An 18,424-nucleotide genomic window follows, 5' to 3' on the forward strand; every position below is an offset into this window, starting at 1 on the left:
CAAAAGCTGAGGGAGTTCACCACTAGACCCACCTTCCAGAAATGCTGGAAGGAGTTCTTCAAGCTGAAATAAAAAGACACTAATTACCGACATAAAAACATATGAAAGTATACAGCACACTGGGAAAGCTAAATATACAGTAAGACTAAGAAAACTCTAAATATGCAATAATATAGTGTGTTAACCATCTGTCTTTAGTATAAAACTCAAAGGAAAAGAGTATTAAAAATTATTATAGCTATTATAAGGTGGTGAATACACAACACAAAAAGAGGTAAATGAGGATATCAAAAATATGAACTGGGGGAGTAAAAAGGAGAAGCTTTTGTTGACAATCAAAGTTAACTTACGATCAACCTAAACTGGGCTGTCTTATCTATATCTTATGTAAATCTCATGATAACCACAGAGCAAAAGCTTGAGCATATGTACTAAAAATAAAGATAGGGAAACAGAGCATCCCAGCACAGAAAATCACCAATTTACAAAGATACACAGAAACAGAAAGAAAGGAAACAATGGAAATTTTTTTAAAAAGAAAACTATTAACAAGATATGTTAATAAATCCTCAATATCAATAACTAAATTTAAATGGATTGAATTCACCAATTATAAGACACAGAGTGGCTGAATAAATAAAAAATACTTTAAAGGCCCAAATATATGTTACCTATAAGACACTCACTTTGCCTTTAAAGACACACATAGGATCAAAGTGGGGGGAAGGGGGGAGAAGAGAGGGAATGAGGGGAGAAGAGGAGGGAAGAAGGGGGAGGGAAAGGAAGAAGGGGAAGTGGGAGGCAGGAGGGGAAGATGAAGAGAAGGGGAGAGGAAGGAGAGGGGAGGGGGAGGAGAAGGAGGAGGGAAAGGTGGCAGGGGGGAGGGGAAGGAGAAAATTTCTTTTTAAAAAAGAAAATAGAAATACAATCGATTTACCTGTCTGGATAGTACTGGATGGGGGGGGGGGGGAGAGGAGAGGAGGGAGGGGGGAGAGAAGGAGGGAGGAGAGGAAAAAAAATTTTTTAAAAAAGAAAATAGAAATACAACATACCACTTTCTGTGTCTGGATAATATTTGCTTCCCAGGGTACACTTACCCGAGTCACTGGCCACATGGCTCTTTGGGGAAGGCTGGAAGGAACCTTTGCACTCCTTGGTTTGAAGGGCCCTCCTCATTGGACCCTGGCCTCTCTTTCTAGCAATGGGTTCCAGATCCAAGAAGTGGCTAGTTTGGACACAGGGCACAGGATGCAGACATTTTCAATGTATGGAGTACAAGGTCTTTGTCTATTCCTCTCATTTAAATAGGACACGGCTCAGTGGACCAGGACAGGGTGGGGTTCAGGGGCTCTCCCAGTCCTCACAAGGAGCTATGAGTGGTCCCCCAGCTGTGAGGGGCCTCTGGGCCTCTCACTTGCCTTTTATAACAACAAGGAAGTGATTCAGGTTTCCCACTGGGGATGTCTGGAATGATCAGAGTGGTGAAATCTTAGAGTGGGGCTGCTCCCAGGGAGTCACAGACGGCTTCGCCACACCTACTTGTCCAGGGAAGTGAGCTCCAAAGTTCAGTAGAACTCTCCCTAAGCTCCTGATCCCCAAGGTAATTCGATTTATCACAGATTATTGAGCAACAAAATGTATGACACCTTGTGTGTAAGTGATAAAAGGACCCCTGCTACTCCCAGTGACCACATGAAGTGTGCGGCACACAAATACACAAACACCTCTCACCAAGTGCGATAGTCGTACTGTGGACTCAGGTGTTAGCACACACAGGAGATGACATAGCCTGAGGAAGGACAAGAAGACTTAATGGGAGGTGATGCTTATGTCCAGCTTTAAAGCAGAACCAGCTCTTGGTGATGGGACAGGAAACAGCAGCCAGAGGAAAGAGCCAAGACAGCAGCTTCAAGGCACGACTGTGATGACCAAGGAGCAGGCCAAGGTGGTTATACCATAGGGCACTGGAGAACAGGAGAGGCCAGCAGGTGCGAGGAAGCATAGTGGATGTGTGGGAAATCCCATCCAAAATCATCATTTCCAGGAACATACACACACAGTGGGCTTAGGGCATTGATCTACCTCAGAGCTGCTAAGCCCTTTTCTCTGACTTGGTTACCTGGGAGCTCCTGCATCACAGTGATGGGCAGGACCTATAACAGTGAGTTTGCACACCTCCCATTCCAGGCCTGGGCTGCCATGCTGATGAGGTAGAGGAGGGAGAAGCTGACGAAGGCTGGAGCACAGAAGGGTAAGAAGGAACCAAAGGCAGGTAGGCCTGTTTTTATACAAGGAGCAAGATGTGATGGAGACAGGGGAGGCTTAAAATTTTTTCAAACACATCTGTTGAATTTATTGAGGTATTTCCCTACTGACATCAAATTTTGAAAATTAAATTTTTCCTAAATTCGCATTTGTAACAACTTTCTCAAAAATTTTGAAACCAGTAAAAACTTACAAAAACATTGCACGTACATTAAGAAACTTCCATTCCTGAGCTATGTGTGAGTCAGCTGTCACCTGATATCCCATCACTGCTGCATACTCTAGTGTATTTCTTAAAAACCAGGCACAATCTCTAATATCATCCCAATCATCAAAATGACTTGTCATCGATACATTAGTGCCAACACTTCCTTAGTTCCCATCAAGTTTCACCAGAATGTCCTCTATTCACCAATGACATTCAGGAAAAGGGCCTGAGGGACTGAGGTATTTGTATCTCCCTGTTATGCTAAAGTTGTAGTTTATGCGTGTTTTATTTGCCCATTTTGTGATTTGTATGCTTTTTAAAGATGTGTAGAGAGATTTGTGTGTAGAGGGTCACTGTTCATGTAGATCAGACAGAAGTCTTCATAAAAAGATTTAATTGAAAGATTTAAAAATGTTCATTTAGACTTTTGTTTTCATTTTTTGACAATGGTTCAGATTACCTGAACAGCCAGGTAGCAAGAAATAGAAATCTTTTGCCAACATTTTCAATAGATTTCTCTTTTACTGGCTATTTAGCTTGTTGCTAATTGTTTTGCTATAACAAACAATGCTACAATGAAAAACCATATATCTAGATGCTATTAGGTCCATGTTTGTAAGACTAGAACTAACACTCAGAATGCCCTGGTGTAGAAGGAGCATATTGTCTACTGTACTAGATATTGTTTTTGGATTATTTTAATATCAAATGAATAATGTATATTTATTTGCATTTCAATAATTTATTGTATGCTGAAGGTTGTACTACCAATATTTGAACATGTGGTTCCTTTCTCTACAATATTTTTTGTTTGTTTGTTTGTTTTTTTAATTTATTCGGTGACAATTGTTAGTAAAATTACATAGATTTCAGGTGTACAATTCTGTATTACATCATCTATAAATCCCATTGTGTGTTCACCAACCAGAGTCAGTTCTCCTTCCATCACCATGTATTTGATCCCCCTTACCCTCATCTCCCACCCCCCACCCCCTTACCCTCTGGTAACTACTAAACTATTGTCTGTGTTTACGAGTTTTTGTTTCTGATTTGTTTGTCTTGTTCTTTTGTTGTTTTGGGTTTATATACCACATATCAGTGAAATCATATGGTTCTCTGCTTTTTCTGTCTGACTTATTTCGCTTAGTATTATACTCTCAAGATCCATCCATGTTGTCACAGATGTTCATGTATCATCTTTTCTTACCGCCGAATAGTATCCCATTATGTATATATACCACAACTTCTTTATCCATTCATCTATTGAAGGACATTTTGGTTGTTACATGTCTTGGCCACCGGAAATAAAGCTGCAATGAACATTGGAGCACACGTGTCTTTATGTATAAATGTTTTCAGATTTTTTGGGTAGATACCCAGGAGAGGGATTGCTGGGTCATGTGGTAATTCTATTTGTAATTTTTTGAGGAACCTCCACACTGCCTTCCATAACGGCTGCATCAGTCTGCATTCCCACCAACAGTGTATGAGGGTTCCTTTATCTCCACAGCCTCTCCAACACTTGTTACTATTTGTCTTGTTGATGATAGCCATTCTGACTGGGGTGAGGTGGTATCTCATTGTGGTTTTTATTTGCATTTCTCCGATGATTAGTGATTTTGAGCATTTTTTCATATGTCTATTTGCCATTTGTATGTCCTCTTTGGAGATATGTCTCTCCAGGTCTTCTGCCCATTTTTCAATTGGGTTGTTTGTTTTTTTGTTGTTGAGTTGCATGAGTTCCTTGTATATTTTGGATATTAGCCCCTTATCGGAGGCACTGTTTGCAAAAATCTTCTCCCATTCAGTTGGTTGCCTCTTTATTTTGTCAATGGTTTCTTTTGCTGTGCAGAAGCTTTTAAGTTTGATATAGTCCTATTCATTTATTTCAGCTTTTACTTCCATTGCCTTTGGAGTCAAATTCATAAAATGCTCTTTGAACCCAAGGTCCATAAACTTAGTACCTATGTTTTCTTCTATGCAGTTTATTGTGTCAGGTCTTATGCTTAAGTCTTTGATCCATTTTGAATTAATTTTGATTCATGGTGACAGATAGCAGTCCAGTTTCATTCTTTTGCACGTGGCTATCCAATTTTCCCAGCACCATTTATTGAAGAGGCTGTCTTTCCTCCATTGTATGTTTTTAGCTTCTTTGTCAAAACTTATCTGTCCATATTTATGTGGTTTTATTTTTGGGTTCTCAATTCTATTCCATTGGTCTATGTGTCTGTTTTTCTGCCAATACCATGCTGTTTTGATGATTGTAGCCCTGTAGTACAAGCTAAAGCTTGACTTCTTGAAGTGTGATACCTCCATTATTGTTCTTTTTTTCTTAAGATTGCTTTGGCTATTTAGGGGCTTTTGTGGTTCCAAACAACTCTGATGATTTTTTGTTCTATTTCTTTAAAAAATGCCATTGGGATTTTGATGGGAATTGCGTTAAATCTGTATATTGCTTTGGGTAATATGGCCATTTTGACTATGTTGATTCTTCCAATCCATGATCACGGAATGTCTTTCCATTTCTTTTGTGTCTTCTTCAATTTCTTTCAAAAATGTCTTATAGTTTTCAGCATATAGGTCCTTCACATCCTTGGTTAAGTTTATTCCTAGGTATTTTATTCTTTTTGCTGCAATTGCAAAAGGAATTGTTTTTTGTATTTCTTTTTCTGAGATTTCATTGTTAGTATATAGGAAAGAAATGGACTTTTGTACGTTGATTTTGTAGCCAGCAACTTTACTGTATTCGTTGATTGTTTCTAATAGCTTTTTGGTGGTGTCTTTATGGTTTTCTATATTTAGCATCATGTCATCTGCAAAGAGTGATAATTTAACTTCTTCATTCCCAATTTGGATGCCTTTTATTTCTTTATCTTGTCTGATTGCTCTGGCAAGGACTTCCAACACTATGTTGAAAAGCAGAGCTGATAGGGAACAGCCCTGTCGTGTTCCTGAATGTAGAGCAAAGGGCTTCAGTTTTTCACCATTAATTATGAGATTAGCTGAGGGCTTGTCATATGTGGCCTTTATTATGTTGAGGTATTTTCCTTCTATATCTAGTTTATAAAGTGTTTTAATCATAAATGGATGTTGTATCTTGTCAAATGCTTTTTCTGCATCAATTGATATAATCATATGATTTTTGTTGTTTATTTTGTTTATGTGATGTATCACACTGATGGATTTGCGGATGTTGAACCATCCTTGTGCCCCGGGGATGAACCCTACTTGGTCGTGATGAATAATCTTTTTAATGCATTGTTGTATTCGATTTGCTAGAATTTTATTTAGGATTTTTGCATCTGTATTCATCAGAGATATTGGTCTGTAGTTTTCTTTTTTTGTGCTGTCCTTACCAGGTTTTGGTATCAGGGTAATGTTGGCCTCATAAAATGAGTTAGGGCGTAGTGTCTCTACTTCAATTTTTTGGAAGAGTTTGAGCAGGATTGGTATTAGATCCTCTTTGAAGGTTTGGTAGAATTCACTAGTGAAGCCATCTGGTCCTGGACTTTTGCTTTTGGGAAGGTTTTGGATGACTGATTCAATTTCCTTACTGGTGATCGATCTGTTTAGATTTTCCAGTTCTTCATGGTTCAGCCTTGGAAGGCTATATGTTTCTAAGAACTTGTCCATTTCTTCTAGGTTATTGAATTTGGTGGCATATAGTCCTTCATAGTATTCTTGGATGATCCTTTGTATTTCTGTAGTGTCCATGATAACTGCCCCTTTTTTGTTTCTGATTTTGTTAATTAGTGTCTTCTCTCTTTTTATCTTAGTGAGTCTAGCCAAGGGTTTGTCAATTTTGTTAATCTTTTCAAAGAACCAGCTCTTTGTCACATTAACTTTCTCTATTGTCTTTTTTGTTCTCTATTTCATTTAGTTCTGCTCTGATTTTTGTTATTTCCTTTCTTCTGCTGTCCTTGGGTTTCACTTGTTCTTCTTTTTCTAGTTCTTTAAGGTGTAACATGAGGTTATTTATTTGGGAGTTTTCTTGTTTCTTGAGATAGGCCTGTAATGATATAAATTTCCCTCTTAAAACTGCTTTCACTGCATCCCAAAAATTTTGGTAGGATGTATTTTCACTGTCACTTGCTTCTATGTATCTTTTGATGTCTCCTCTGATTTCTTCTTTGACCCGGTCATTCTTTAAAAGTATGTTGTTTAATCGCCATGTATTTGTGTTTTTCCCTGCTTTCTTTTTGCAGTTGATATCCAATTTCAAAGCCTTGTGATCAGAGAATATGCTTGGTATGATTTCAATCTTCTTAAATTTGCTGAGGCTGATTTTATGTCCCAATATATGGTCTATCCTTGAGAATGTTCCATGTACACTAGAAAAGAATGTATAGTCTGATGTTTTAGGATGAAGTGCTCTATAAATGTCAATTATGTCCATTTTATCTAATGTGTCATTTAGGGCTGCTATTTCATTATTTATTTTCTGTTTGGATGATCTATCCATAGCTGTCAATGATGTATTTAGGTCCCCTATTATAATTGTGCTTTGGTCATTTTCTTCCTTTAGTTCTGTTAGTAGTTGCTTGGTATATTTTCGTGCTCCCTGATTGGGGGCATAAATATTGATAATTGTTATGTCTTCTTGTTGTATAGTCCCCTTTACCATTATGAAATGTCCATCTTTGTCTCTTGTTATCTTTTTCACCCTGAAGTCTGTTTCATCTGATATCTCTATGGCTACACCTGATTTTCTCTGGGTACCATTTGCTTGGAGTGTCAATTTCCACCCTTTCACTTTGAGTCTATGCTTGTCCTTATAGCTGAGATGTGTCTCTTGGAGACAGCATATGGTTGTGTTTAGTTTTTTGATCCAATCTGCTACTCTGTGCCTTTTTATTGGTGAGTTCAGTCCATTTACATTTAGGGTGATTATTGATATGTGAGGATTTCCTGTCATTCTATCTTTAGTTTTCTGGTAAGGCTGTGTCTCCTTTGTTTCTTTGCCTTTTTGTCATTGTCTGCTATTTCTGTGTGGTGGTATTCTATGACGTTTCCCTCTGTTTCTTCATTTATTATAGTATATATTTCAGTTTTGGATTTTTTTTGAGTGGTTACCCTTAAGTTTATGGAAAAGAAAGTGTGATATTTAGAGTATTCCATTCTCTTCAGCACACTTACTTTCTCCATTCCCATATTCTGGTTCAGGCCTTTACTCTCCCCCTTTTTATGTTTTGGTTGCCACAAATTGTCCCTGCTGATGGTGGTCAAATAGCCTCCTTTAGTATTTCTTGTAGTGCAGGTCATGTATTAGAAAATTCCTTTAGCTTCTGTACGTCTGGAAAGGTCTTTATTCCTCCTTCATATCTAAAGGATATCTTTGCTGGATATATTATTCTTGGCTCATGGTTTCTCTCTTTCAATAGTTTGAATATTTGGTTCCACTCCCTCCTGGCTTGTAGAGTTTCTGCTGAAAAATCTGATGATAATCTAGTGGGCTTTCTTTTGTAGGTTATCATCTTCTTCTCCTGGCTGCCTTGAGGATTCTTTCTTTGTCGTTGATTTTAGACAGCTTCAATACAATGTACCTTGGAGAACGCCTGTTGGGATTGAGGTAATTAGGTATTCTATTTGCTTCTTGGATTTGAGGGTCCAGTTCTGTCCACAAGTTTGGGAAGTTCTCATCGACAATTTGTTTGAATATATTCTCTGTTGCCTTCTCTTTTTCTTCTCCTTCTGGTATGCCTATTATTCTTATATGGCTCTTTCTGATGGAGTCAGAAAGTTCTTGTAGAGTTCTTTCATTTCTTTTAAGTGTCAAGTCTCTTTCTTCTTCCATCTGTGTAATTTCCAGGTTTCTATCTTCGATGTCACTGATTCTTTCCTCCATCTGGTCAACTCGACTACCTAAGCTGGTTATTTCATTCTTAATTTCTTCTATTGAGTTCTTAATCTCCAGAAATTCTATTTGGGTCTTTTTTAAAATTTCAATCTCTTTCGTAAAATGCTCATGCTGTTCTTTGATTGCGTTTCTGAGTTCATTTAACTTTCTATTTGTGTTTTCTTGCATCTCATTGAGTTTTTTTAGAACTGCAATCTTGAATTCTCTGTCATTTACGTCACATACTTCTGTATCTTTAAGTTCCTTTTCTGGAGACTTTCCACTTTCTTTCTGAGCTGTCTTGTTGCCTTGGTTATTTATGGCTATTACTGATTTACTATTTCTCTTCCTAGACATCTACAGGAGTGGCTTCTGCAACAGGTTGACAGGAAGAGGTCTTTCTTTTGTTTTCTAGTACTTGTTGGTAGAATGTTTTATTTTTTTCTCCAACTGCAGCCTTTTTTTTCTCCCTCACACTGTAGTGCTATGTTTTCTCTGCACTATTCCAGCTTCTCACACAATGGTGGGATTCCCTGGGAGACGGGCTTCTCCTCTGTTAATAGTTCACCTAGGTCACAGGGCGCAGTGTCCCGGTGGGTATGCAGAGAGCTTTTGAAGTTCCAAAGTTCTTCCTGCACCAGATTCAGAGCCCGTATGTTTCAGCAGTTCTGTTTACTTCTGCAGGGATCCGCCCAGATAGGTGGGGCCAGGGGCGGGTGAGTTGTGACAGGTGGCCCAGAGCAATGGCGGCGACCACTACCAAAGCTGGTCCTGCTTCTACAGCTCCCTCCCCTGTAGTCACACAACAGTTTAGCCAACTGTCCCCCCGTGTCTTTCCTTAAGGAAAGAAGAGTCTGTGAGACTGTGCCTTTCTGGGACTTTGTTCCATCCTTGTGTTTACACCTTATGTCTCTGTCTGGTCCCCAAAAGATGGTTTGCAGCCAAAGACAGGTAAGATATCTCACGGGAGATACAACCTAAGCCAGGCAGAACTGAGTGGGGACCCCCAATGAACTGCCTTAGAAAAATATGGGAAGGAGCCTTGCCTCCTCTTCCCCTTGCCTGGAAAAAGCTGTTGCCAGCTCTTGCTTTTCCCTTGCACCTGTTTGTGAGAGAAGTCATAAGGACAACAAAGATCAGCTCTCTCCACTTAGCTCAACGGAGCTGTTACAATATGAGAGACTTGACCCTGAAAAGGTACATACCTTAGGTAAGACATCATGGGACCTTGTACTTCGGCTGTTTATAGACAAAGGGTGATTGGAATAAACATTTTTCTGTTATGATGAATGAGTCTCACAGACCGTGTAAGAAACAATGTTACTTTCTTATATTTGTATACCTATCAATAAAAACTTTCAGTCGGCCTTATTCTGGGCTCCAGTCCTCTGAGACTGAGAGACCCCTGGCCTCCTGAGAGATTTAACTGCATTAAGTCTCTGTTTCTTTCTTAAAAACTTAACCCAAACCGCCCCTTCTCGCACCCTCATTGCCCGTGTTGCACTGGACGTGACACTCCCCTTTGTCGGAACTAGTTGGGCTGCGAATCTGTGTCTGTGGTACACAGTTCTCAGAACAGCAAATATTCTATTCTTTTGATCTGACACCGCTACTGTTCCGCTTCTATCACAGGGCAGGTGGGGGCGGGGCGAGCTCTGGGAGGGGAGGGAGGGGGCGGTTAGTCTCAGTGCCTAAGGCTTCTGTTCTCTGCTCGGCAGTGAGTGCTTAAACCACCGTTTTCAGCCTTTTTCCCTCAGTCTTTGCTCTGAGGTCTCTGCCGTGATCGTTGGGTTCAGCCGTGTTATATGCTGCCCCCTCATCCCTGTGGGCCATAAGTGGAGCCCTAGCAGTCTGAGTTCTTCCCTCTCCCGCAGCTGCGGTAGTTCCAGGATGCAGCGAGCTCGGAGCACTGAGCTAGGTCTGCGTCCTGTGCCCCCGCGGCTCCGTCTCTGGACTTCTCACTTCCCTCCTCCCCTGCTCCTGCAATTCGCCCACCTTTAGGTGAATTCAGTAGTGGGCCTCTTCGTCTTGCCTGTCTGCTATGCAGGGAGTCCTTTGTGGAGTTATTATTGTTCAATTAGTTGTAAATTCCAGGGGAGCTTTACAGAGGCTCACCTCATGCCACCATTTTGATGACATCCCTACAATATTCAGATATTGTTAAATTATTCTTCACAGTGCTGGTTCCATTCATACTCATACCAACCATGCAAGAGAATTCCTGTTATTTCAGGACTTATCCTCTCCAGTAGTTAGGATTGATACATTTAAAATATTTGATAATTTCATGGGTGTGTAAGGCTAATCCTTGTATTTTTCATTTGTATTATTTTGATTATTTGTAAGATTTTCAATCTTTTCAATAGTGTCATGAACTCCTCACATCCTTTGTCCTATATCTCTGGAGAATTTGTCAGGTTCTAATTTATCTGTAGGAGCTCTTTATATATTCTAGATACTAGTCCATTGTCATAAAGGGATTATATGACTTTGAGAAGTAGAGATGTTTGTGCTGTGAAGATTTACTTCTCACTGAAGGGGGGAGGGATCACAGGAAAGTCATTGCTGGGGTAGAATGTGTTGGGTGAAATCAGAAAAATCCTTATTCTTTTGATCCATGTAGTTTTTTTAATCCAGTTAGCAGGATAAGACTGAGATGGACTTATTGCTGGTTAAGTGTGGTCCTTAAATTCTGTTTCCATAGTAATCTAGCAAAATCTCTGGTTTTATTTAGCCTATGATGTGGAGGAATAATGATCACCAAAACTTCTGTGCTTTATAAAACAAAATTTGTAAGTAATTGTTTTTACACTATAAAGATGTAAATTTAAATAGCATTACACAGTGAAAAATTCCTCAAAGATACAATCATAAATATCATTCTGTCCTCTTATTTTGTTAAGATTTTTATAAAAATATAGCTAAGATACAATTTTATATTAGTTTCATGTATACACAATAGTTATTCAACATTTATACAGAAGTGGCCAAAATAATGTATATACATTTTAAGAAAAAGAAAAACTATTAATATATACTGATAACAAAAGATGAATACCAGTAACCTTTGACTTCTGCAATTACCAGAGGTGCTCAAAGTGGTTACCATCAGCATCCAGACATTTCTGATTATAGCACACTACTGCTTGAGCAGCGTTGACCAAAGTGTCCACTTGTATACCTTTTTTGGCACCTCTCGTATTGTTGCAGAAAAACGGCAAGCACCAAGAAACTCAAGCGGCACGCAGAGATCAGGGAGAACACGGCTTTATTACGCCGGTGGGCTCAGCGGGATCCTTCCCAAAAGGCTGAGACCCCAGCAAGGTTTTGAGCAAGTTTTTATGGGTTGGGGACTTCCTTGAGTCGGGGAAGGGGTAGGTGTTATCTGTTGATTGGCTCAAGGTGTGGCTTGGAGGGGGTTATGCGAAAGTGGGCTGGGGCTTAGGCTGGGGCCTTCTCTCTTGCTTGGGCCACCATTTTAGGACAGTTCCACGTGGCAGGGAACCATTTTAAGGTCAGTTTACCCATCAGTGTACCTAAAGAAGTGATCAACATAAGTCAGCGATCATCTGACACCATATCACACTATCGACTATATTCCCTATACTGTACATTACATCCCCATGACTTATTTATTTTATACCTAGAAATTTGAACCTCTTATTCCCATTCACCTTCCCTCCCTTTTTTCAATTACATTTGACATTCGATATTATTGTATATTAATTTCGGATGTACAGCATAGTGGTTAGACATTTACATATAATTTAAGAAGTGATCCCCCTGACTAGTCTAGTACCCACCTACCACCATACATACTTATTACAATATTATTGACTATATTCCGTAAGCTATATCCACATACCCATGACTATTTTGTAATTACCAATTTGTACTTCTTAATGCCTTCTCCTTTCTCACCCTGTCCCTCAAACCCCTCCCATCTATCACCTCAACAAATCTAGTACCCATTTAACACCATACATAGTTATTACAATATTATTGACTATAGTTTTTATGCTGTGCCCTATGTCCCCATGACTACTTTGTAACAACCAATTTGTATTTCTTAATCCCTTTCCCTACACCCCCTTAAAATCAACAGGCCTTAAACCTTGCTTTGGGCCCCTCCGTTTCTAATGGCACTAACAGTGAGGAGATATCAGAACTCGGGGCTAGGCTGTCCCAGTGATTGCCACCAGGCCATATGAGGTCTTACTCTCCTGGTCTCATTACCATGATGACAAGGTTCAGTGAGGCAACAGGGGTCGGGCTGGGAATTCAGCCTTCCTCATCCTCACTCCAGGCCATCTGCCCCTCATTCCCACTCAATTCTGCCCTCAGTACCTGGTTTTTTAAAATGAAACAGGATGCTGATTGTGATCAAGCAGGGGAGGAAGACAACAGAGAAGATACAGCTGGTGGTTGTGGCTTTGGATTGGGTTGTGGCTGGGACCACAGTTGGTGGGGCTGCAATGGAATGAAACACAAGAGTGAAAGCTCTTGTCCAAACCTCCTCAGCACCTGCTGCCCCAGGTAATCCTACCACGGAGACATTTTCTACCCCTCTATGTGTGGCAGCCACTATGATAGATTCTAGGTTTGGAAGAAAGAGAGGAGATGGGCCTGTGTTCCTGGGGCTCGTACAGCCAATGAGGGAAGTTAGAATATGAGCAGTCACTGTGCTGTGACAGAGGAGGTGACACATGAGGAGGGAGGGTGGTAGAGAAGTCCTCTCAGGAGCTGACAATTGAGGTGGTATTGAAGGATTTACAGAAATAGACCAGGTGAGATGGGAAAGAAACGTGATGCTAAGAAGAGAAACAGTACGAAGAAACGGTTTGGACACAGAATGATGCCCTCATATTTGGGGTCAGTAAGAAATCCACAGTGAGTGGTCCAAAGTCATGTACAGTGAGGAAGAGATGTCATGAGGTGAGAAGGAAAAGGAAGGATGGTAGGACATAGTCATGGCCATTATTTGCCCAAGAAGAATCCACAGTGGATGGATCACTCTCAAACGCGCGCGCGGGCACACACACACACACACACACACACACACACACACACACTTGGTAAGTCAATCTCATCAAAAGAGAACTACCATGTCATCCCTCTCCTCTCGCTAACCTGTTGTTGGCAGCTCTTCCTTCCAGTATACCAAGAATTCATCACGCCATTCCTTGCAGACGCTCACTGGGATACTGGTTAAGGTCATGGTCAAATCCTTGTCATGCTCCCACTTCTCTTTCATCAGTTTGCCTTCAGAATGATCCACTGTATACTTTCTGTTCTCCAAGTCAAAGAGGAGGAATCTCTGTCCATTGAAACCAATCTCCCAGGACCCACTGATGGATCCGTTGGCTTTCCACGGACACATGAACCTGCCCTGCAGGGAGAAAAAATCTGCAGCCCACCATGAGAAAGACATCAGCCTCTGCTCTTCACAGATCCTTTGACCCCACCTGGTATCCAGCCCTCTGCTGCGCTCCAAATTCTTGGTCCTCCCCTCTCCTCTGTGTCATGGCCCTCTTGGGTGTCACCAACATCTAATATTTACATAAACACAAAGCTCCCTAACCCTACATCTGTTCTACTTCCGCCCTGAGCCTTTCAAACTTACCTATGGTTGTAATAATCTCTGGTTTAATGTCAGGCAGTGCCTTTTTGAGCTCTTCTGTCAGGTCTTTCAGAGTTTCTGTCTGTGTTTTCCAGGCACCTGTGGCATTCACCTTCATCCCCAGAGGACCGATGGGTTCAGCCATCTTGCTACTACAGGTATAAATAAGAAATGTGTTTCCATTGACCTGGCCTTGAACCTCACACCATGGTTGTCTATTAGGAGTGATGGTGAAGTTGTAGCAAAGAGAGGAAGCATCTGTGAAGGAAAAACACAGGTGATGGTTGGGGTTGGAAGAAAAGGACCCATAAGCATCTCTCCCCCATCTCTGTGATGGCAAGAGAATCCCAACTGATGGCTGGACTGGCAGAGCAAGGATTGACCCTGCATGGCCCCTTCCTTCACCAGTTGAAGGCCAGCACCCCTCCCTTGCTTGAGGAGTTCCAGGAGGCCTCTGCTTGGTAAGAAGCCACACATTCCCAGATATGTCCCTTCTGCCCACCAGGCCAATACCCACCATCAGTCAGCCCATAACCATTGCAGGGACGTGCCAGGCTGGATAGGGGAGAAAACAGTATAGGTGGCAGAGGATTGTCACAAACTAGCCTGTACCCTGCAGGGAGAAGGTAGATTGTCAGGGGGCTACTCCTGAGGAAAGTGGATGACAGTGGGTGCAGGGTGAGGAGAGGACCCACCGTTGGAGAAGGAAGAGTTGACATATGTCATGGAATTTAGCACGGCCCCTGGGAGATGGTGCTAACCTGCTATTAGGATGGGTCTTGGGACTTTGGGAAAAGGAATGGCTACACTGCATGAAATAAAATAGCAGGAACTTCCAAGGCAGACAGTACAGGGAGGGATTAAAAGGCTCCAAGAAATACATATGTCAGAATGGATATAGTATGAGAAGCTAGGACGAAAAAACAGAAACGGTTCACAAACTATGCTCCATGGGAAGGCCTGGAGGACCCTCTGTTTATCAAACTTATAAAGAATGCATGATGATGATGGGGTTCAAATCAGGCCCCCTCAAAACGTGCCACTTCGGCGTATCAATTATTTCTAGTTAAAGTTACTTAAGAAACGGCAGTACACTGTGACCTGCCTTTGTCCCCCTGAAAACAGGAAAGAAACCTCCCATGTGAAAGGTACCCTCCCTGTCCAGGAGGTAGACAGGCATCCTTAGCACCACAAATGGGGAAGTGAGAAACCGGTATAAACAAACTTTCTTATTTCTTTTTTTTTTTTTTAAGATTTTTTTTTTATTGGGAAAGGGGAACAGGACTTTATTGGGTAACTGTGTACTTCCAGGCCTTTTTTCCAAGTCTAGTTGTTGTCCTTTCAATCTTAGTTGTGGAGGGCACAGCTCAGCTCCAGGTCCAGTTGCCGTTTCTAGTTGCAGGGGGCGCAGCTCACCATCCCTTGCCCATATGGGAATCGAACTGGCAGCCTTCGGAGTTAGGAGCATGGAGCTCTAACGGCCTGAGCCACAGAGCCGGCCCCGAATCCTTCTTATTTCTTAACTAATTTACTATTCCAAAGCGAAACTCCTGTTTCAATTTTTCAAAAATTTGTTTCTTTGTCTAAAAGGTATAAAAGCTGCCTACTTCGCTTATATTTCTATGGGTCCGAAGAAAGAAGTGATTTTTCAGTCATGGAAATGACCAAGGTCACGGGGAACAAATGAGATGCAGAAGCAGGCCCTGATCTTGACACCAGAAATGTTGCACCAGCACGACCCTCAGGTCACACCTATGGCTTCATGCTGTGTCAAAGGCCCCCTTGGACCAAGGAATTCAGTCTACAGAAAGGAGGGGGGCAGTGGCCCAACTGAGTAGGGCCCACACCCTCTCACATTCACTCCACCCAGAAGCCACAGGCAGGACAGGGCAGGTTTATGGCTTTTGACACACAGAGGAGGCTCCCTGAGAGATAATTCCCTAAGGGACAGGGGCACCCATATCTGGGACACCCTATATACCCTAAACATGGGGTCAGCAGTATAGGAAAGTATAATTCTGGACCCCAATTCTTTTGCATGTTGTCTGGCTGCTTCTGCCCCACAGAGGTGAGGTGTGTAGCACACACAGAGACAGGCACTAACTGGCCTGGAAAGATCACAACATTCACTATCTGCCTGCCCTTTGCTGCTGTGTAATGAATGAGCCTCACATGCTGCTGCTTCCTCAGCAGGTAGAAAATATGGGCTTGGGACCTAAGGGTAGAGTGAGATGCCCTTCCTTACCGTGATGCCCAGGGCCATACTGTGGAAAAGTGTGCTTCCTGTCCCTCCTACTCTAGGTTCCCTGGGCCAGGTGCAGAGGCTTTTGCTAGGGGTGTGTCCTCAGGAAAGGGGGATGAGGGGCCACTTGGTGGAGGAAATGGTTAGGGTCACTTCACCCGTGGGAGGTATTGGCAGCCCTGGAGTTCTTCAAACCCCATAGCACTGGGTAATAAGACAGTTCTCTGGGGAGCAGTCCTGAGGGGAAGTAGACAGCAAGGAGAGCCTGCGGTTGCAAGGCTGGGTGATCAGCTGGCAGAACCCGCTCAGTTCAAGGGTGGACGGCACTGGGAATGATGAAGGGTTTGTGTGGGAAAGCTGTGTGTGCACAGTAGGGGCATATGTGTATTCTTGTACGCCCGACCCTGCGGAAATGCCCGCGCTGACACCGTGAGTCCGTGACTCATGCTCCCACTCCCAGAAGCGCGGGCTGGGGGGTGGGTGCTTCAGCAGAGTGTCCTGCTGCGCCCTCTGTCCTTCCCTTCTTCTCCCCGCCGCTCTCCCACCCCTTACTCCCCCCCCCCCCCCATTTGCCCAACATCACTTTTTCTCCCAACCGCCTCGTTTTGGTTCCGTTTCTTGCCGGGATGGCGACAAGCGGCCCCGTAAGCCCGCGAGGTTGAAACGAGCTCGGAGAGGATTGAGGAGGGGGCGGCGGCGCCAGCGGGAAGGTTGGTGAACTCCCGTGGGCACCGCATCCCATCCCCCGTCTTAATGTCCCCCCCCCCGCCTCCCTCCTACCCCCTCACCGCAACGCCCCCTGCATGTTCCATTCCCAACTCACCGCCGCGCTTCCAGGGACTGGGCGCTGCCCACATGCAGTCCCGCAGCAGAAGCAAGATCAGGGGCACAAGGCCCTTAGAGCCACCAGTTCGCACCATCGCCTGTCAGCGCAGGCAGCGGAAAAGTGCCAGGGAGCCCTTCCTCCCACCGCCTTTTCTTCGGAGCCGGTTGTCGCTCTGCAGGCGATGAGCTCCACTTAGCGAAACAGTGCGGGGCGAACGATCCGGGCCAATAAAGGGGATGGGATGGGCCGCGCTCAGAACTTCTAAGGGAACATTGGTGAGAGCACGGCCGGTGCCGCCTCTCCCCGCTGCACCTCACTTCGCGCGGGTGACCCCCTCTGGGCACAGACGGTTAAAGGCGCCAAACTTTCGACCACCACCAGCCTTCCACAGGCCAGCGTCCGGCACTTTTGCTGGGTGCCGGGCCTCCGCCCCGCGCCCCGCCTCTTCCCGCGCCCCGCCATTTCCCTGCTCCGCGGGCCAGCCACCACAACCGATTCCCTGCCACCACCCACTTCTGGGGACCTGGAAGCCCAAACTACTGGCAACCGAGGAGTCAGGGCATGGGGGTACCCCCAGGGTCTCAGTCCATAGTCACCCACAAACAGTCCTTTTGCCTACTCTGCTCAAATGACTTGCCCACAAAAACCCTGCATCATCCACACTGCCCTGCACCCTTCAACTTCCCAGCAGGTTCTGCCAGCAGATCACCTGACCTGCAACCCCTGGCTCTCACTTCACCAAACACATCTCAGCCACTTCCCCTCACCACTCACTGCTCCCCACCCCAGCTCACCATGTTTTATTACCCAGTTCGTTGGTGTTCAGATACTCCAGTGTTCTATCACCTTCCCACCTGTGAAGTCACCCTAATCACTTCCTCCACCAGTGGTACCTCATCCCCCTTTCCTGAGGACTCACCTCAACAAAAGCCTCTGCACCTGGCCCAGGGAACCTAGAGTAGGAGGGCCAGGAAGCACAATTTCCAAAATATGACCTTGGGAATGATGGAAGGGCACTCTCACTCTACCCTTGGCCCAAACCCGCCTTTTCTATCCACTGAGGAGGCAGCAGCACATAAAGGTCATAGATTTAGGCAGGAGGCTGCAAACCTTTTCTACAAAGGGCAGATAGTGAGTGTTGTGATCTTTGCAGTCCACTCAGTATCTGCCCCTGTATGCACTGCACACCTTCACCTTCCAGTGCAAAAGAGCCAAACAACATGAAAACGAATAGGGAAACCAGATCTGAACACTTTCCTAGAGGGCTGACCCCAGATTTAGGGTATATAGTGTGTTCCAGATAAGGGGGTCCCAGTACCCTAGGGAATGAGCTCCTGGTCCTCTTCCAGCAAGGGAGGGGCACTAGCCTTCAACTGGTGAAGGAAGGGCCTGGACAGGGGCAGTCCTTGCTCTGCCAGTCCTGCCAT

General features: G+C 43.6%; 1 protein-coding gene across 2 annotated transcripts in view; it reads right to left on the bottom strand.

Annotated features, from left to right (window-relative positions):
- Nucleotides 1–11,560: 11,560 nt before the first annotated feature.
- Nucleotides 11,561–18,424, bottom strand: part of LOC109439616 (UL16-binding protein 1-like) — a 57,423-nt gene continuing 50,559 nt past the window's right edge. Inside the window, exons 1-5 of one of the 2 annotated variants that reach the window (XM_088795398.1) lie at nucleotides 16,995–17,418; nucleotides 13,933–14,187; nucleotides 13,440–13,715; nucleotides 12,657–12,779; nucleotides 11,561–11,845 (exon numbers count right to left, since the gene is read on the bottom strand). In XM_088795398.1, the coding sequence (XP_088651524.1) occupies nucleotides 11,751–11,845; nucleotides 12,657–12,779; nucleotides 13,440–13,715; nucleotides 13,933–14,187; nucleotides 16,995–17,091 (846 nt within the window). In that variant the 5' untranslated portion in view covers nucleotides 17,092–17,418 and the 3' untranslated portion in view covers nucleotides 11,561–11,750. Of the gene's footprint in view, nucleotides 11,846–12,656; nucleotides 12,780–13,439; nucleotides 13,716–13,932; nucleotides 14,188–16,994; nucleotides 17,419–18,424 lie in introns of those variants that run through there. The other variant, XM_088795397.1, reaches the window with a different exon arrangement.

Source organism: Rhinolophus sinicus, chromosome 2 (assembly GCF_057876585.1).
Source record: "Rhinolophus sinicus isolate RSI-liver-muscle chromosome 2, RSI-T2T, whole genome shotgun sequence".
Classification (NCBI taxonomy): Eukaryota; Metazoa; Chordata; class Mammalia; order Chiroptera; family Rhinolophidae; genus Rhinolophus; species Rhinolophus sinicus.